The sequence below is a fragment of the Myotis myotis genome, unplaced genomic scaffold (assembly GCF_014108235.1).
Source record: "Myotis myotis isolate mMyoMyo1 unplaced genomic scaffold, mMyoMyo1.p scaffold_m19_p_1, whole genome shotgun sequence".
In the NCBI taxonomy this organism is placed as follows: Eukaryota; Metazoa; Chordata; class Mammalia; order Chiroptera; family Vespertilionidae; genus Myotis; species Myotis myotis.
Window position 1 is genome coordinate 169,142,800 of NW_023416313.1, and position 20,689 is coordinate 169,163,488.

At 48.5% G+C, this 20,689-nt stretch overlaps 1 protein-coding gene across 1 annotated transcript in view; it reads right to left on the bottom strand.

Annotated features, from left to right (window-relative positions):
- MYO5C (myosin VC) overlaps window positions 1–20,689 on the bottom strand; it is an 86,701-nt gene that overhangs the window by 23,185 nt on the left and 42,827 nt on the right. The window contains exons 17-30 of the mRNA XM_036301776.1: window positions 19,939–20,025; window positions 19,377–19,488; window positions 18,504–18,715; window positions 15,667–15,832; window positions 14,876–15,022; window positions 13,229–13,393; window positions 11,903–11,996; window positions 9,347–9,410; window positions 6,741–6,921; window positions 4,675–4,768; window positions 4,296–4,359; window positions 4,130–4,210; window positions 2,183–2,363; window positions 86–179 (exon numbers count right to left, since the gene is read on the bottom strand). Coding sequence (XP_036157669.1) covers window positions 86–179; window positions 2,183–2,363; window positions 4,130–4,210; window positions 4,296–4,359; window positions 4,675–4,768; window positions 6,741–6,921; window positions 9,347–9,410; window positions 11,903–11,996; window positions 13,229–13,393; window positions 14,876–15,022; window positions 15,667–15,832; window positions 18,504–18,715; window positions 19,377–19,488; window positions 19,939–20,025 — 1,742 coding nt within the window. The remainder of the gene's footprint in view (window positions 1–85; window positions 180–2,182; window positions 2,364–4,129; window positions 4,211–4,295; window positions 4,360–4,674; window positions 4,769–6,740; window positions 6,922–9,346; window positions 9,411–11,902; window positions 11,997–13,228; window positions 13,394–14,875; window positions 15,023–15,666; window positions 15,833–18,503; window positions 18,716–19,376; window positions 19,489–19,938; window positions 20,026–20,689) is intronic.

Genomic DNA, 20,689 nt, shown 5'->3' on the forward strand with positions numbered 1-20,689 from the left:
TGAGTCCCCCAGTACAGTGACTTCTGTCATGTCCTGGGTGGAGAAAACCTTTTTCTAAAAGTAGGTCCCTGAGGGGTCCAGTTACCTCTCATGTTTTCAGTCTGTTCATTCAGACGAATTTCAAGGTCTTGCTTCTGTTTCTCCAGTTCTGAGATTTGCTGTTTAAAGTCTGGGATCATCTTTAGAGAAAAATTAGAAATATTAGACTATGAAATACTTCAATCTATGAACTTTAAAATCTCAGAGCTCATCAGAAGCAAACCCAACTGCTGAGGAGTTTAACCCCATGGAACATACATCTAATCTATAATAATAAAAGTGTAATATGCTAATTTGACTAGACATCCTTCTGGAGATCCTTCAGGACAACCTTTGGGACGAAGCTTGGGCTGTGAGGGAAGCCAGGGTCCCGGGTGCCAGAGAGAAGCTGGTGCTGGCAGCCGGGGGAAGGAAGGCCTACTCTTGTATGAATTTCATGCATTGGGCCTCTAGTGAATTGTATAAGAAGGCTAGCTAAGACATTATACTCCATTGGTATCATGATTTTTTACCTCGAGACCTATATAGTCACAAGAAATACCAGCGCACTCAGAGAAAGCAGTTCCACACAGCCACGGTCCCCATCAGGATGTCTCCCGGAGAGAAGGGTGTGTAGTGGTGGGGCAGGGGTGGATGGGAATTCTATGCTGAGCTGAGGAAGGGTGATGTGAAGAGGTGGCAGCCAGCCTCTCTGGTCCAGACCCAGAGACCTCACCTAGGGACGGACCACCTCGAGGGGGTCTCACTGCGCCCTCTGCATTCCAGGTGGGGCTCAATCCTTTGTCCTTGTCCGCCTCTATAGTTTTTTTTAAACGTCGGTCACCTCTACCCTCAGGCAGGTAAAAACAGTTTTTCTGTTGCCCAAGTTTATAAAAACACCCACACCGCTAACGCTCAAATGAAGAATACTTGTTTGTGCAATTGGATTTCACCACGGATTCCTCATGAAAGTTTCACCCAAGGACCAAACAAAGATGTGAGGGTTTTTACTCCTGCTCCACGTGTTGGCTATGCCGGGGCCACAGCTCCTCACCTGCTGGCACAGACCTGAGAGGTCCTAGTAGTTCGAGGTTAGGCAGAGGAGCAGGAGACAGCAAAGAAGCAGAGAAGGGGCAGCCTGTGAATGGCGAAGAGGATGAGAAACCTAGGAGAGGGTGGTGCCCTGGGAGACAACGAGGAGGATGGAAATGAACCCTCTGTGCTCAGCTGGATGCAGACAGACCAGTTAGTGGTAGGGGCACATGGCAAAATGGGGTGGCCACAGAGCAAATGGGAGGTGAATGGAGAAATGGCAGTTGGATGGCTGCTGAGAAGTCTGACATCTCCCCCAAAGAAATGGGGTGGTGCCCTGGCTGGCACAGCCCAGTGGTTAGAGTGTCGGCCTGAGCACTGACGGGTCATAGGTTCCACCGGTCCAGGGTATGCTCTTGGGTTGCAGGTTGATTCCCTGGCCCTGGCTGGAGAGCGTGGGGGAAGCAATCGATGTGTCTCTCAAATCGATGTTTCTCTCTCTCTCTCTCTCTCTCTTCTCCCTTTCCCCTTTCCTTCCATTTTTCCTAAAAAAATAAGTGGAAAAAATATCCTTGGGTGAGGATTACCAAACAAGAAAAAGGAAAGAAGAAAGAAATGGAGTGGTAGCTACCGGGGATATGGGGCCAAGAAAGGGATAGTTTTGAGTGAGGAGATTTCTGAAGCCTTTCTCCATGCCAGTAGGCGTGAGGTAGAAGAAAGGATGAGACATGTGCAGGAGGAAAGAATGGGCATCACGGGAGGGAAGGTCTCTGAAAAGGTGAGATGAGAAGCAGGAGTAGAGGCTGACCTGAATGCATGCCCCTCTCAAATTATCCTTTTACCTTAATGTTGCTTTTGTCAATTTCCAAGGGGTATTGGCTAGGTTTAGAAAACACACACGCACATACACACAGAGAATGTGGACCCATCCTATGGAAAAGACACATACTCTCAAATCAGAGTGCTCTCCAGCCTGGGATAATATAAGTTTCTCTTGTGACTCAAGTATTTCACTCCTAGAAAACATAAGTCTGATCCATTGTTTTATTGCCAAGAAACTGCATATGACTTGGCTAATGAATAACATCTCTAGAATAGTGCCCACAACCGGGGCCCATGGCTGAGACCATACCATGTTTTCTGACGTCAGCCTGGTAACTTCATGACGAATACTTTCATTGATGTCATTCTCTTCTCTAAATAATTTCTGCAGGTGGTTTATTTCTTGACTTAGATGCACCACTTTGAAGTTCAAAGCTTCTATCTCCTTTTCATAGCAATCCTTCTGGGACTGGAAGTGGCTCTCCAAGACGCTGTTGGAAGAGGGGCCGAGAAATTAGCCACTTCGTCTTCACTCTGAGTGTGTGCACGTGCAGCAGTTATGAAAACCCACTACTACAGCCAAGTGCTAAGTACAGAGAGCATACTTATGTGCACATTGTTACAGGTTATGGAACTAGGAACACAGAATTATAAAATTTAGAAAGCATATGTGGCATTAACATGCAGTTTATAACAAATATTACTTTAGACATTATTAAAGTTACATTTTTACTCTAATAGTTTAAAAAATGTCTGTATGATGCAATAATGGTAAAGATATATTTCATTATACATTTGTCAAAACCAATAGGATATATAACATCAAGAGTGAACCTTAATGTAAACTAATGACTCTGGGTGTCAAAGTAGGTTCATCAGTTTTAACAAATGTAACCTTGCCCTGGCCAGTTGGTTGGGCATCATCCCGTGCACTGAAAGGCTGCCAGTTCAATTCCTGGTCAGGGTCCGTGCCTGGGTTGCAGGCTTGATTCCTGGTGGGGGGCATGCAGGAGGCAGCTGATTAATGTTTCCCTCTCACATAGAGGTTTCTCTCTCTTTCTCCTTCTCCCTCCCTCCCCCTCTCTTTAAAAATCAATTTTAAAAATCTTTAAAACAACAACAAATGTAACCTCTGCTGGGAGATATTGATAATGGCTGTGTATGCGTGGGGGTTGGAAGTATATGAGAAATCTCTGAACTTTTGCTCAATTTTACTGTAAGCCTAGCACTACTCTAAAAATAAAGTTTATTGCCAGGGGATTGTCAAGGGCAGGGGAAAAAAAGGGATACATATGTAATACCCTTTGTAATACTATAAGCAATAAAAAAAAAAGTTTATTAATGTAAAAAATGCATCAAACTTTAAATTTAAACACACCTATTTGTCTCTAGCAACACTGGCTGCCTTAGCTATAATAATAAAAGTGTAATATACTAATTAGACCGGACGTCCTTCCAGACGACCTTCTAGATGAAGCCAGGGCTGCGGGGGAAGCCCGGGTCCCGGGTGCCAGAGGGAAGCCAGTGCCAGCAGCCAGGGGAAGGAAATCCTACTCTTGCACGAATTTCATGCATCAGGCCTTTAGTCTTATATAATAAAAGGGTAATATGCAAATTGACCCTAACAGCAGAACAACACGGAACGACCAGTTGCTATGACACGCACAGCTCAACGCAGGAGCTGCCCACCAGTGGTCAATGCGCTCCCACAGTGGGAGTTTCACTCAGCCACAGACTGGGCTGGCAGCTGCAAGCGCAGTGGCAGTGGTGGGAGCCTCTCCTGCCTCCTCGGCAGTGCTAAGGATGTCCGAGGGGGGCCTAAGCCGCAGTCAGACATCCCATGAGGGCTCCTGGGCTGCCAGAGGGATGTCTGACTGCCAGCTTAGGCCTCATCTCCCAGGGAGCAGGCCTAAGTTGGCAGGTGGACATCCCCTGAGGGGTCCCAGACTGCCAGAGGGTACAGGTTGGGCTGAGGGACTCCCCCCACCTCCCCCGAGTGCACAAATTTTCATGTACCAGGCCTCTAGTTTGATAGAATCAGTTTTACTGTATAGGTTATGTGTTTTATCACTCAGCATTTTATCCCATAAAGAGTGTTCTTTGTTACCAATTACTCAAAGAAATATTTCCAGTGATTATTAGATCATTCTACTGTAAGAAATTATTTTATGTATAAAATCTATGTAAGACAAACTTTTCACTTTCCAATAGTCTTATTATCTCTGGGGGAAAAAGAAACCCTGGGGGAATTCCTTACCGGGTTGCTTTCTTTAGTCCTTCATAAGCAAACCAAAGTTCTCCATCCTCATTTAAATGTTCCAAATCTTCCACAGACAGCCTGGAAAATAAGGAGGGTAAGAAAGTCTATCATCTCTCTCATGTGTCACACGTTTCTAAATGTTTGATAATGCAAAAATGATTACCTGCTTCTCACGTCTGCAATGTCATAGCTTTCGAGAAGTTGCTTGGTGATCTCTGACATCTTTTCTGAGAGGAAAAGGCAGAGCTGGTATAAATTACATTCTTGCCTGATTTCTCCTGTTCCCTTTCTAGGGCCCAGTTACCTTCACAGAGTCTCCAGCTAACCATCCCATCAGCCAAGAAACTGACCAGCTATTTAACCCACCAGCTATCTAACCAACCAACCAACCAACCAACCAACCAGCTAGTCAGCTTGCCATATATCCAACCAACCAGCTAACCAACCAGCCTCATACCAGTCAAAGGAGCATTTCCTCACCAGTGACACTTATGATACATTCAGTCTGCACCCATGGGCTTGGTGCCTCGTAGTTTTGTTACCTCTCATTTCCCGCTTTTGTGACTGCACGTGTTTTTCCACGTCTATCTTCTGTGTCTGAAGTAGCTCTATCTCCTTTTCAAACTCAGAGATTGTCTGAATCACAGCAATGACGAGGTGAAGAAAGAAGAGCCATTGTAATTTTTATCAAACAGAGGGAACACTCTTACATTACCATCTACTCATGCGGGGTGTCCTCACTGCTGCTTCTTGGCTAAACTCGTTAAACCATCCCTGCCCATACATACAGCGTGGCCTTCATACATGTTTAACTGCTCCCAAATACTGTTAATTATTTCCAGATCTACTTGGTTGTATCCACAGAATTGGTTTCCCTACTTAAAGGGAAACGATAACTAATTACTACAAGCTTTGGTGGGGTGGGAGGAAGGAGAGCCCAGAGAAGGAAATTCAAAGGGGCTGATTATCTTTCACCGCAGGATCTTGGATATGGGCAAGCCTGCCACGTTTGGGAGTGTGGGCTTGGGCTCCTACTGAGTTTAGGAGTGGCTCAGCGGCAGAGCCAGGCGCACCCAGGATTTAGGGGGTGGCCATGGGGTGTGTCGGGGTCCCCTGAGGGGCAGCCCTGGTTGGGGGGGGAGGGCTGTATTCTGCCTCTTTCACCTATCGACTCAGCTTGAGTAAGGATGTCAGGGTTGTGCTTGCAGCTATGGGAGCTATGCAGAGGTGACTAAGCCCGTGCTGATGTTTCTCAGTTAGTGTAAGTGTTTAAGGCCTACACACAACTCCTGTTTCTACAGGGCATGGGAAAGGAGGCCAAAGTGACATTTGCTGGTCATTTTACATACACAACCTCTTCCTTAACAGGCCCATAGGGTGACTAGGGTGACCTTTTATAGGTTAGAAAACTGAAGCTGCATAGAGTAAACGGCCTGTTTGGGATCACACGGCAAGTTGATGGGGTGCCAGGACTATCCAATCTGAAAGCCCCGCTCTCTGTAATGGTTCAGTCGTTGTTACCAGTTGTAAGTGTATTTATACAGATGGATTATAACACAGATAACTTGATGATGATACATTCACTTTCTTTGCAAATGAGACTAATCGCCACACTGGAGAGTCTGGACCACAGTTTTAGTTACCAAAGAGGAAGTGACAAATATCGGTGCCTCACTCCAAGTATAGCCATGCCATTCCCCAAGATGCAGACAGTGGCCAGAGGGCCTGACTTCCAGAGGGACAGCAGTCTCATGTGACTGCTGAGAGTGAGGCAGTCACAGGGCTGGGTGGTCCTCCCCCCCCCGCCCCGCCTTCAGCATCAGGGGCCCAAGGCCCAGAGAACACAGACAGCTCCGCTGTGGAGCTCACAGGCAATGCCGGGGTGATGCTTAGTGCTCTTCTGAACCATGCATGGCTCTTCCATGACAATCAGATAATATTCGCAAAATCTTCACAAACATTCTACTCACATGTGTTCCACATATTCAGTGGAAGCTTAAAAACGTTCCCACCTTGCAGAGAAATGTTTTGCATTTAGCAACAGAGGGACATTCTGGTGGGGAAGGAATTCCAATTAAGCCTGACTGTCCAAGCTTGTGTCATTGCTTTTGTGAGAGTTTCTGGTAGCAGTTTAAAATGTGAGATTCTGACAATATGGCAATGTAATTTTAATACAGGCATTTATAGGTATACTGAGGCCTGGTGTACAAATTCCCAGTTGAGGGGACAATTTGCATATTAGCCTTTTATTATATAGGATAACACCATGATGGATTGTGTAAGAGCTTATGTCCATTTGTAATTTAATTTGGACATATTCTCTAGGTCAACATATTTGAGTAACTTTATGTAAATGTAATTTAAAAAAGAGAGCTGACCTTTAAAATAAGAAAAGCCATTATTGCTAAATCAAAGGTGGCTGGGGGTTTATACTGGGAGGAACTGAAGCAATCAGGGTCCTTTCACTTCTGGATTCACACATGCATTTGCATTTAGTTGTCTGACCCTGTAGGAAAGTGAAGCTGCTCCCCCCCCCCCCCCCCCACACACACACACACCCTGTGCAGTGACCTGACTCAGAGAGAGCTGGGGAAGCGGAAGCCTCTACCTTGGCCTGCTGGCTCAGCCGGGCCACCTCCCCCTGCAGGCCACCCGAGGTGGCCCGCTCCTCCTCCAGCTGGCGCTGCAGTTGCATTTTCTCATCCTTGAGAGCTTTGATTTCTTCTTTCAAAGAGCACATTTGCTTCTCATAGTCCTGTGTTTTCAGTTCAAAACTTTTTTCAAGAAGTCTAGGCAGCAAAAGGAAAAATAATTCAGAATTATCTCTAAAGTCTTTACCCTGAGTTAGAACGATACATCATTTTGAAAATAAGAGGAGACTCCAGAAAGGAGACAAGTTAATTAGGATCTATTGTGACAGTTCCCATAATAATGGCCTTATTTTTAGCTGACGGTTTCCTGTCGCGTAAGGAAAGGAAGCTTCTTACACTTTCTGATCTGAGAAGTGTGGCTCTAACACGGTCCCGCACAGAGGAAACACAGCACAGGAGGTTGAACCTAAAGTCTCAGTGGTGGTTGGGGCACTGTATTCCCAAAGCCACCCCAGTTCATATGGCCCCCCACAGAGGGGCCACTTCCCTCGGCAAAGACCTTGGCACATTCAGCCAAGTCCTGGCCCCTGCCAAGTCCCAAGGGTCCTGAGGGCTTTGGCCTGGGCCTACCCAAGTTAGTGCAGTCATTTAATATGTCGAAGCATCCAGCCCTTCAATGACTCTAGAGCAGCGGTTCTCAACCTGTGGGTCGCGACCCCTTTTGCGGTCGAACAACCTTTTCACAGGGGTCGCCCAAGACCATCCTGCATATCAGATATTTACATTATGACTCATAACAGTAGCAACATTACAGTTGTAAAGTAGCAACGAAAATAATTTTATGGTTGGGGCACAACATGAGGAACTGTATTTAAAGGGCCAGAAGGTTGAGAACCACTGCTCTAGAATAAGTTTCAGCAAATTCAGGTGCCCCAACTTCCATGAAAACCCAATTCCTCGTGAGATGGTTGCTGAATTAAATATGGATGAATGACCAAGAAAATAACTGAAGAGAGATCCATGACCTAAACCAGCCAACACAGTGCACAGCAGCCCAGTGAGAACTGAAGCAGACCTAGGGGCTCTGAGTTTATGAGTTATCATTCTACTTGCTAAACTGTCGACAGGTTTATTTTAGGACTTGCTTTTACAGCACAAAAGGAAAATCCCTAAGAGAGTCACATTCCCACTAGGTTTTTGTTTCATTTCCTTTTATAGATATTATCAAAAATTTAAACTTTGTTTTCAGGTTTTTAACCTGGTTGGTGTGGCTCAGCGGTTGAACATAGACCTATGAACCAGGAGGTCACAGTTCGATTCTCGGTCAGGGAACATGCCTGGGTTATGGGCTTGATCCCCAGTAGGGGACATCCAGGAGGCAGATAATCAATGATTCTCTGTCATTATTGATATTTCTATCTCTCTCTCCCTCTTCCTTCCTATCTCTGAAGTCAGTAAAAATATATTAAAAAAAACAAAACCAAAAAACCCTGCAGTGCTCCTAAGAGGCCAGCAAAATACCTTTGAAGAAGCAGACTGCAGCCGGCAGTCACATGTAAAAACAATCTTAAATTTGTAACCTAAATGAGGCGGGTGTGTTTCCACAGACTGTGGGCTTCTTTGTGCCTCTGTCGGGTTGTGACAGTGGCCAAGATGTCCCCCGTCAACTGACCAGGGACCAGACCGAGGTACAGGTGAGTGCTGATGAGGACTGCAAAGAGCTCAAGGTGACCTGGCCTCGGCCTGGCTCTCCCAGCCCCCCTGCTTGCAATGGTCACTCCCAAGTGGCCCAGTACCCAGTGAGGGTCCAAAAATTGAACTCCTCTCCTAGAGTTGAAAGTTCATTGAAAAATAGATTTTTCAAGGTAGAGTCAAATATCCCTATTTTAAAACCGATGTAGGATCATGAGACACTTTGTTAGCTCTTGGACTCTTCAGCAACACTCCCTCCCCTAACTTTTTGGCATCCTCCTTCTCACCCAGGCCCAGGCTACTAACTAACTGCATGGGGAGGGTGCATATCCCACCACCCCACGCAGCCCTGAGCCTCCTAGTCCCCTACACCCTGGATGCCAAGAATGTTCCATTTCTTCCCAACACCTTGCCACGCATCCCTACTTTGAGATCTAAAGCCTTTCAGTTGACTTCTTAAGAGAAGGGAGCCCAGATTGGAGATTAGTAAAGGGTTTAATACTGACAAGGTCATGGGGAGCTGCCCTAGTTTCTGTGAGGGTTTCATATCCCTTACTGTGTGGGACAAGAATCATGTGAACAGGTGTAACAGGAGCGGGAAGGGAGGAAGGTGTATTTCCTAGGCAATAATCTTACTTCTTAGGCTTCATGGGATTTGAAAGGGTGGCAGTGTCTGAACTCCTCACTGTCTTGGCAAAAAAGGGAAAGCAGGAAATTCCCAGGGTCCCCTGCCCACACTGCAGAGCCCGAGCAGTGTCTGCAAGGTGCACAAGGCGGGCATTCGCTCTCGCAAACTTCCACGTCTTCACTTCCTACAAATATGCACACCCTGCTCTCCTGTGCCTGTGACCTGCTACCTGCAAGCCAAGAAGCAAAGTAGAGAACAGCAGAGAGAGAAAGTGGCAGTTGTAAGGCAACCCATCTTTCATACATTCTTTGTCGTTCTTCTTTTTGCACGTCCTCGAAGAGCTGCTTGGTGAGGTCATCCATTTTCCCTGTGGAAAGACAACGCTTTTTAAAATAGGTCTGCACACCAATGCCTGGATTGCTTCACGTCTTATTTAAGAAAGTGTGAATGCAAGAACAGTCATGGTGTATTTATTCCTAACAGGACGACGAGTGTAACTGTCACCTTTATAAACTAGAAATACAGGTCTGGGGGTTCAGAATAATAATCCTCACAAATTTGTCATGTTGAAATCGATAAATAGTTTCATTTATATTACTTTTATTTGTCTGAATATCATTTGTTTGATTAAAATTAGGCATATTGACTTTGAGATAATAAATATTTTTTATTAAAAGTAAACAAAAACCCTTTGGGGAGAAAATGACCAATTTATGATAGGGTTTCTCAATCTTAGCATTATGATACTTCAAGGGAGGTAATTCTTTATCCTGGGGAGTGGGGGGTCCCTGTGCACTGTAGGATATTGAGCAGCATCCCTGGCCTCTACCCACGAGAATCCAGCAGCACCTCTACTCACTCCACTTGTGACAATTGAAAATGTGTCCAGACATTGCCAAGTGTCCTGGGGGGCACCTTGATTGAACCCAGTCATTCATGATAACCAAGAAAATAATGAAGTGTCTTCATTTAAATACGGGATCCCTACCACAGTACAGGTTAAGGGAGCATGGGGTTCTGGACAGCCTCTGGCCATGACAATCCCACGTCCCCAGCATGTCCACACACGACAGGTGCCCTTCAAAACAGGAGCAGGATGACAGATGCAGCCCATCAGAGCCTGGTGTCCCTATTTGTACTTAGCTGACACCTCATTCTTGAGTTTTGCCTGGTTTCTGAGTACTGCCCCAGAGGGGAGCCCAGGGATGAAGTGACAATAGCAATCCTCCAAATTATTTGGTTAAAAAAAAGCCAACAGTTTAATAGTTTGTCCAGTGCAGTGTCAAATGTCCCTGAATCAAAATGACTGCTTTAAACATCATGAGTCAGCCAGAAAACACGAGGGAAGACACATAAGGTTACATTTAGAAGCCAGTATATTTGATATAACTTCAATTTTCACTTCACTCCAGAATTGGCTTACCATCTTGGGCCATTTGCAAAAAAGGCTAAACAGGCTGCTCACAAGTGACTTTCTGTCCAAGTTGGAATCTCAAAAAGGGGAAAAGACTTTGATAACATCTCTCCATCTAGGTCCCAGGATGAGTGAAGGCTGGTGCTTTTCACAGAGCACTGTTGGCATGTGTAGGGAGACCCTCGGGACAAGCAGTTTATGAACACTGGGTTTGACAGTTTTCATACACGTTTTAGAAGATGTTATAAAATTATCCACCCAAACATGTTAATGCTACCAAATATGTAATTTTCAAGACACACTTGTGGGAATTTAAAAATTCTTGGGGGAAATGCTACTTAAAGTTAGAAAAATAGAACAAGCGCTCAAGAGGAATGTATTGTAATAAGAAAGGTAACGATGGGTAAGGCCTTCACTCATTTCGGTTCAAGGTTTACTCTTAGACCTGACCTCTGACCTCGCCCTGTTCATCATCAGTCCTTAGAGACGGGGTGCACACAGAATCTGGAGCAGGAGGCACGCCGTCTTTGGCTTCATCTGGGCGGCCTTTCCTGCTCTCCTGGACAGGACTCGGACGTTCACTCCCTCCTCCTGACATGGCTCCTCTCACACTCTCATCTGGACCCCCAGGGCTCTTGTGCTCCGGATTCCACCCAGTGGGGGCCAGGGGGATGCTAGACGCCCAGGCCTGAACCCTCAGGCCTCATGTGCCTTGGGTCAGAGCTTAAGGAAAAAGGTCCCTGGAAAAGACAGGCAATTGAGTGTGGCGATTTAAACCACCTGGTCAGGAACCACCAGGTTCATGAGCCTGTTGGGGTTTAGCAAGTGCTTACGATTAGAATCCAAGCTGGAAAGCTACAAATGGACAGAGTGAGGCTAAGAGTGGCTGCTTCGCACCCCTAAATAAAAGTGGTACCACCACTGGTTCCAAGCATCTGTGCCTGACAGCCTGGGGGAGCTGTGGCTCATGAGGTAAGCATGCCCTTAGTTCAGGGCCAGGGTACCCCTTAGATCGAGTAAGGTGGACAGATCTACAATCTGACTGCAAATCCTTGGCAAACAACAAACACGCCCCAACATTATCCTAACTAACCCCCCCCGAGCACACCCATGCACACACACAGACACACATCCTTCTCCACCTGTGATGAAAGGCTCCAGGCTTATGGCCAAACATCGGTACCCTGCAAGTGGCCCAGGGAGGGTCTGAGACAGGGATTGCTGTGCTGTCTGACAAAGATGGAAATAAACAGATGAATCTATAGGGTAAATTACCACAATTTAAATATCGTTATTTTCTGTGGAGCAACAATGTTCTTGTTATACTAAGTATACACCAGAGGCTCCCGATGCTGCCTAAAACTCAGATCACAGCCAATAGTTATACCAGGATGACTGGACAAGCGAACGCATGGGTGGATGAATCCAGCCGCTGTGGGCTTTACCTTTCAGCTCTTCAGTCTGCTCCTGAAGCTTCCGCTGTATCTGCTCTTTTTGTACTTCCAGCTCCGAATTATGCTTCTGAAGCTTTGCCAATTTCTAGCAAAGGGAAGCAAAACCTATTTTGAAAAACCTCATTTTAAGTTTGGTCACCATTGTCCTACTTGGTGAAAGGCTGTCTTTTTAAAACAGTATGTGTGCGCGCGTGTGTGTATGTAGGTATGCATGTGTACACACACATTCTATCCGTGGATAGCAGCCAGCACCAGCGCACGGCATCACGCTGCATTCACCTTCGCATGCAAGGGCTCCAGGTGACCACAAGCAGACGCCAGTTCCCAGCCTGCAAGGGCTGAGATCAAGGAGCCAGACCAAACCAAGGTCACCTCACATGTCAAGGCATCTTTGCTATCCTTTTCTTGAGCTTCTCGACACACAGGGTATTTATCCATTTAGTACGATGTAAATTATCTGTGATGCACTGTGGATTCACATTTTGAGAGTGTTATGACTCAGGAAGGCAGGCTGTATGATCGTCATGTAAGTTCTACTATCTTAGCTCCTCTTGGTCAAGTGTCTGCCGGGCTGGCAGCTGAAGGTGCTGATAGATGGTTGGTGACCAGCAGTGTGGGTAGTGCCAGCAGCCAGGCACCAGGCCTTGGGGAGGCACAGAGATGCCCAGGACTCCAGGCTGCCACAACCTTGGGTGCTGAGGACTTTGAAAAGTGCGGGAGGATGGGCAGGAATAAAGACACCTTGCTAGAAATTATCAGCTTGTGCTTGGGCAGGGCTCTGTGATAGGCGTTTAGCTAAATGATTTCACCTGAAAATTTCATCCTCAAAACAACAATGCCAAGTTACTTTTTGTCATTTCTGTTTTACATACGAGGAACTGAAGTTCAGAGAGGGTGAGGGCAACTTGCCTAAGGCCACCCAGCCAGACAGCAGCAAAGACAAACTTTAGAGCAGGGACACTGGGTTTTTACGTCTGCTGCTCTTCTGACCCCGCCACCGAGATGAAGACCTGCTGAACTCTGCGCTGCTGTCCTGGGTGAGGTGCCCAGGGCTCACACCAGATGGGCCAGCAACAGGGGACCAAGGTGGTCCTGGCGGAGGGGGAAGCAGCCACAGGGCTCCTTTTTGGCCTTCGTCTCTTGACAGAAGTGGAAAGGAAGAGGCAACATCATGTTGTGTTTCTTCCTAGACTCTGGGCTCTGCCCTCTGTCCTCTGAGAGGGAGCCCCTCTGACAGCGGGGGCTCTGTGGGGACACACGCTGAGGTCCCTCGCATGGGAAGACTCACAGTGATCGCCAGTCACAACCAGCACCAACCTCTTCCACGGTGGCCTTGTATCTCTGCCCCCTCTCCTCATAATTGCGCCTGTGGGCAGCTGCCCTGTCCAGTTCCGATTCCAGTTTCTGAACCTTCTCCATATCACTGGCCCGAGCGGCAGCCAGGCTGGTCAGCTTCTCCACCAGCCCGTGGTTCTCTCTGTTCTAGAGAACAACAGCAGGTGCTCAGGGGTTTTTCCCACGTAAAGAAACCGTTCCCTTGGCTTCTCGCAGCCTTTAACATGGCATCTAAGTCTCTCAGAGGTTCAGTTACATTGGCCACGCTTATCACTGTGAGGGCGTGTCTGAGCAGCCTCGTCCCAGCGACAACAGCGAGGCAGAGCTGGTGGGTTAATGTTCCTGAGCTGGTGGGGCTCTTTTACTGTGGGGCCGGTCTACCCCGGAGCACCAGGCAACTCGCGTGGTGTGGGCTGGATCGGGTTCCCCAGTGCCCCCAAGTTACATGGTGAAGTCCTAACACCCAGCACTTCAGAATGTGACTGACTTTAAACAGAATTAAGGTAAAATGAGGCCACATGGGTGGACCTAATTCAGGATGGCTGGTGTTTTTATAAGAAGAGGAGGTTGGGACACAGACACACACAGAAGGAAGGTGCTGTGAAGACACAGGGAGGAGGTCACGGTTCGATTCCCGGTCAGGGCACATGCCTGGGTTGCCAGCTCGATCCCTAGTCTGCAGGAGGGACGTGCAGAAGGTGGTCAATTAGTGATTCTCTCTCATCGTTGATGTTTCTATCTCTCTCCCTCTCCCTTCCTCTCTAAAATCAATATAAATATATATATATATATATATATATATATATATATATATATATATATATATATTTTTTTTTTTAAAAGACATGGGGAAGAGATCGCCATCTGCAAGCCCAGGGGAGACAACTCAGTGGAAACCAGCTTGGCCAACACATTGAACGTGGAGCGATATTCTGCACAAGCCACATAACACACGCCTGTCACACAGTAGCACAATAGGGGAAACTGCATCAAAATGTCAAGTGTATTGGTTTGCACGCTGATCCATTCATTAAGGATCCTTATGGTATAGCTAAGGCTACATTTAAAGTTCACCTCAGGAGACTCTCAGTATAAACTGAGGCAGCCCAGGAGTGAGCTCCATAGGCCTGGATGCGGCATATTGCACAGCCCTCGCCCACGGGCAGAGAGCAATGGGAATGGCATGGGGAGTCTTCTCACACGAGGCAGGGCTGCAGCTAGGCCATATGGACCTTCAGGCAGATTAGGAAATGGCAGCTCCTCTGAGCCAAGACCTCCCTGAGGGAGCCTGGCTTGGCACCCAGACAGCAGCAGCTCTGTGCAAATTAAAAAATGCACCCCTGCCTCCAAGCAGCCCATCTCAGTGCCAGAAGACATGGGTCAGCAAGCAGAACCAGGCTGGGTTTCAGCCCCACCAGCCCTCCTGGGCAGCTGCCCTGTGCAGTGTACAACCTGCACGAATATATGTAGCAGCCCTATAAAATGTGCTTCTATTTCCTGGCTCAGGGTTCATGTGACCTGAACCTCCTGGCATGGGTATTAATTTGACTGCATAGCTAAGGACCTGGTCCAGAACAAAATATATCTATTGGAAAAAGTAAGTATGAAAGATGCATTAGGAACACCTACCTGATCTTCTAGCTTTTTCTGCAGGCGCTGGACCCTGTACGTGAGCTGAATGTTGAGCACGAACCGTCGGATGCTCTGGAACCTGCGCCGGGCCAGCCACGCCCGCGCATATTTCTGAAGGATCACAGCCTTGTGCTCCTCCAGCATCTTTAAAACAAGATTTTGTGAAATGCACACTGGCTCGCCATTCTTTCTCTCATCAACACCTCCAATGTCGGGAGGTGCAACTACCACAATGTTCCCACAGTGCAAAATACAGATTTCTTGTTATCAGCCCATAGGGACCTACAATAGACTTTTGGAACAATAGCCAAATTCCACCTGTAGCAGCCATGTCCGGACATTCACATACCAGAACTTGCTGCTCTAGGAAGGTCTTCATGCAAAAGCACTATCTCACTCTAGGCACACCTCAGAGATACTGTGGGCTCAGTTCCAGAAACCGAAATAAAGTGAGTATCGCAGTAAAGTGAGTATCATGAATTGTTGGGTTTCCTAGGGTATGTAAAAGTTATATTTACACTACAGCATGGTTTATTACGTGGGCAGTAGTATTATGTCTAAAAAGCACAAAACAATAAAAGTACTTTATTGCTAAACAATGCTACCCATCACCCGAGCCTGTTGGAAAAATGGTGCATGATCGACTTGCTCAACACAGAGTGGCCACAAACCTTCAATGTAAATTTTAAACCCCCACAATATCTGTGAAGAGCGAGAAAATGAGGTATGCCAGTACTGCTGATGAAAAATAACACGAGCCCTGGGGAAGCCTGTGGTCCCGGCCGCACCTTGCGATACCTCCTCCGGGCCAGGCATCCCCGGGTGTAGGCCTGGATGGTGATGGTGGCCACACGGATCAGCTGGTACAGACTGCGGACGAGGTACCCACGGCAGTGCTTCTGGATGATGATGGCTGCCCAGGCCTCTTTCAAGGCCGCTGCAGTCACAGCTTTCCTTGGTTGAGAAGAATGGGGAGTCAACCTGTTACCCACAGCGCACTGGCTTCTACAGCGTGTGCTCTTTCCGACTAAGGAATAGTCCCATGTTTTGCAAATCTACACATTATGCTCTGTGAGTGGTTTATTGTAACGCCAGATTGAGATCAGTCATTACCGTCTCCCCTTTCACCCTGATCTGAATATGCTGGCTCCAGGCACGAGGAACTTCACACTCCTCACATCCAGGCTGATAATCCGCCTCCCTCACGCCCACAGGGACGGTGGCAACAAACCTGTGCACTGCACTTGCTCCTTCACCTGTTCACTCATTCTGTGGGCCATCGGGCTGAAGGCTCTAGATCAGGGAGAGGGTGGCAAACCAGGGCCTCGGGGCCAAGCCTGCAGCTGTCCACCTGAGATGGTCAGGTTCTACAGGAACACACCACGCCTATGCTTTACAATATTCCCCGTGCCTGACGTCATGCTACACGGCAGAGGTGAACAACTGTGAGAGAAACGGCAGGGCCCCAACAGCTCTCACAGAACACGTTTGTCTACTCCTATCCAAAGGACTGGAGAAGACGACAAAGCTCCTACCTTCAGGTTTTACCACCTTGTGGAGCAGACAGACTTATAAGTGGCCAAGTGGGATATGAGAGAAATAGAATGACTGCTAAAAGATCCGTCAGCGAGATCTTATAGAACTGCTTGGGAAGGGCTGACCTGTGAGCCAGCCCTTGATGGAAAAGGATTTCTGTAGACAGCGAAGGTTGGAAAAGCATTTCATACTGGAGGCCTAGCAGTGCTGAAATGTTCAGAAAAAGAGACTCTGTCTAAAATTGCTTGAATATGAGATACATGGAGAAAATTAGTAGTCAATGAGGTTAGAAAAACAGATGGGAACCACTTGTTATTAAAATATATATCTATATATATATAAGCTTAAGTGACCTTTAGGACCAGTCGACTGGTCACTCTGACGACACACTGACCACCAGGGGGCAGATGCTCAACACAGGAGCAAGAAAATGAGGTCTGCCAGTGATGTCCCACAGCCAACTCCTGCAGCCGGCCAACCTCCCTCGGTCCCTCCCCCCAGCTGCCTGGCCCTGATCAGCCCTGATCAGTCCTGATCGCCAGCCAGGCCAAGGGACCCCACCTGAATTCATGCACTGGGCCTCTAGTTGAAATATATATATATTAGACACCTACTATGTGACAGCCACTGTGCTAGGTACTAGAATGGATGTAATGGGAACCAGACAGGTATGGTCCTTGTCCTTACAGAGCTTCCATTCTTACGAATGCATCCAGGCCATAGCAAAGATTGAATGCTTGCCTGGTCAGTGTGGCTCAGTGGTTGAGCATCCACCTATGAAGCAGGAGGTCACAGTTCGATCCTCAGTCAGGGCACGATCCCCAGTGTGGAGCATGCAGGAGGCAGCTGATCAGTGATTCTCTCTCATCATACTGATGTTTCTATCTCTCCCTTCCTCTCTGAAATCAATAAAAACATATTTAAAAAAAAATAAAAAAGGTTGAATGCTCTTTGGTAGAAAACAGAGGCTGCTGGAGGCATCCAGGGCAGGAGCAGGGCAGTGGCTGGATCAGGCCCTGCTTTAGGAAGATGGAGGGAAAGGCGGCAGGTGAAGGAATGTGCTCGAAGGGTGTAAGGAAGCGATGACGGAGGCCTCACCCAGGGCAGGTGCCGAGGAATGGGACGAGCGGGACAGACACAGAGGCAAGTAAAGGGTGCATGGAATAGTCAGGCCTCTGTGATTCCCGACTGGAAAGGGAGCATGCACTTGGGGAAGGCGATAAGTCCAGGGTTTCCTGCCTTGGAGGCTGCTGCTGTTAACTGAACTCAGAAGCCCGGGAGGGCGAGCCTGGCTGCATGTGCATGTAAGCCGGTTGCCTGGGGCATGGGGGCTGCGATGGCAAGACCAGTTTGGGACGGGCTGAGATGAAGGTGGTGGTGCACCAACCACACGGAGAAGCGCAGGAAGAGGTCAGGCTCAGTGACACAGCTGCCTTCGCAACTACCCTAGGAGCATGCCAGGAAGCGTGCCAAGGAGCGAGCCAGGCTACACACATGGAAGCACACAGTGCAGACTGGGAAGAAGGTCTGTCCACTGGCCAGCCCAACATGGCCTCTTGGGAGCACCTGAGGAGGGTGGGACGGGCATGGCTGGTGGGGCTGCCCTGCGCTCAGCCATCCCCTTGGGCTACCATGTAGCCTTGCCCGAGGGCTCTGCATTTGCTGGCAGGGCCTCCCTGTCAATCCCCTCAGGCATGCTCTGTCTCCTGTCCTCTGCCGGTAGGCTGGTCAGTGGCTATTTTTGGCGTCTTTACTCAGGGGCTTCACTGAGACCCAAGTCTTCCTAGGCATTTTCAGTTCTCACAGACCAGGGGCCCAGTCCCTCCACCTGGTCTCATGGGGAATTCTGACCTCTTCCGAGACACCCTGACTGGGGCTTCCTCTCTTCTGGGTCCCGGTTGTCACCTGTCCCAGCACTACCTGCCCTGAGGGACAAACCCTTCTCATCGGGAGGCTTATGGCCACCTCAGGGACATGCACCTGGTCCCACGAGAAAGGTCCTTTGTCCTTGACAGGCCCCTCCCCTCTCCCGGACGTGACCAGCAAAGAAAGCTGCACAACTGCACACGTCCTCTTGGCTCCCACCTACCTGACGGTGTGCTGCCCCCGGAAGTACTGCTGGATGGTCAGGGCGGCTTGTCTCTCGCGGAGGAATTTTTTCCTCTGGAGCCAGCCACGGATGTGCTTTTGTATCACAACACAACCCTGCCTCAGTTTATCCAATCGGAGCTTCTCTAAATAAGCCACTTGGCCTGCTCTGAAGAAAATTTTGGTTTTACCAAACTGGTACTGATTGGAATCCTGGAAGAGAAAAATAATATAATAAAAAACAAAATCTTTTCAGATATTTGGGAAAGACGTTTAGAGATTCCAAGATGCCCAAAACATTGATATGTTTACATTTTTGTTCTTTGACATAAAGCAGACAAACTCTGGTCACGATCTAGAAATTTACATTTTGACTTGTTTGCCCACAAAGGGGCACAGGCACCGGTAAAGGCTTGGTTTCTGTCTTCGTTTTGGCTCCTCTTTGACCCCCTTCCTGACCGTCATAACTCCTTCCCTATCTCTTTTCCATCATAACTCACTGCTTCGGCAATAATCTAAACCCACGCTGAGGGCCACGTCTGGAACCCTGGCTCGGTGACGTCTGGTGGACTGTGTAACATAAACCAGGCCCATGGAAGATCCCCAGGATGTGGGAGAACAAAGCCGGACAGGAGGACACTGGGGGAAGCCAGGGTTGGAATTTGGGTCCCTAAAGGAGACGCCTGCTGCCAGGAGGCGATGCCCATGAGCCTGCTGCTCTGACCTCCGTAGCACATACAGGCGTAGGGCCCATCTTCTTTCCTCTTAGCCACCATGACAATTACAGTCCAGAGACTGAGGCAGGGATGAGGAAACGCGCTTGGGAGACGCGCTTCCTGGTCTGAGCCCGCGACTCGAGGTGAGCGAGCCTGACCTGGATGAGCCTGTGTAAAACCACCTTGCAGACCTCCTTCTTATCACCAAACGAAAGCTCTTGCTTGGTCATGAGGATACCATAGCGACTGTAGAACTCGATGTACGTCCACCTGGAAAGTCAAAGTGGATGTAAGAAGGCGTGCCAGACACGGAGCGTGTCATCTGTCACTGCTGGTGGGGTGCAGTCTGTTCTGGGGTGATGGCCCTGACCTCTGACCCGCCTCCCTGCTGGGACACCACCTGAATCTCATGCGGAGCACACCTGTCTACACCTGGACTGATTTTATTAATGCTCAGCTCCAACAATGTCCTCTCCCCCATCCCTGCTCCCTTTCCCAGGCGTTGGGAGGCCACGAGTGACCCTGGGCAGCAGCTGAGGTGGGGGATGGGGTGGTGGTGATGGCAACCTCCCTTCCCTTCCCCCTTCCCCTGCCCCCTGCCCGCGCTGCCTGCCTATCACCCTGTTCTGGCCTAGAACAGTGGGACAAAACTTGGGAGCATCTTACGAAAGTATGTGACCAATTGGGCACTTTCTCCCGAAACAAGGACAGACCGCGTACCGGGATGGGTAGCTCTGCGCACTGATTCGAATAGTTTCCAGGACGCCGCAGGCTCGCAGCTGCTGGACAATTCTCTTGGAGTCAAACCTTAAAGAAGAGAATTTTACAAGGTGTTAAGCCATCATCGTGGACGATCGTGCCCATGAGTAGTGCAGCAGAGCTGCCCTGACCGGGAGCCCCCAGGGAGCAGGCCGTCTCTGTAACCCACAGGCCACACACAGAAGACGGCTAATGAAGAGTTGTTGATGTCAGGTGAAAATGGCGCCTCTGTGACACAGTTCAGGAGGCTGAGGACACAGAGAAAGGAGCGGCTGGGTCTGCTGTAGGCGACAGGGAGGGGGCCTTATGGGGAAACACCACTGGGCTGAGCTTCGAATGACAACAGAGTGGAAGAAATGTTCAAGCTGACCTCGTCCAAGTGCTCGTTTGATGCTTGAGTTCCCTTTACAGGCACCCAGCAGGCAGCCCTCTGCCTTGGGTCTGGCCCTCTGGTGACCACATCCACCACCTCCAGGACAGCACGTCCCCTCGGCCAGCCCTCAGCTCCATCAGCTAAGAGGGACCCAAGACCTTCCACTCACAGGTCTGGAGCCCTTTCCCGGGGCCCCAGAGGAAAGTCTCATGTCTCCTGCCACGTCGGAAGGTGAAACTGTGACCTCCCTCCTTCAGCCTTTCTCCTTTAAACACATACAAAGTCTTTCAGAACCAGGGAACATGCTCGGGCTTTCTCAGTTGCATAAACTTCAAGTAC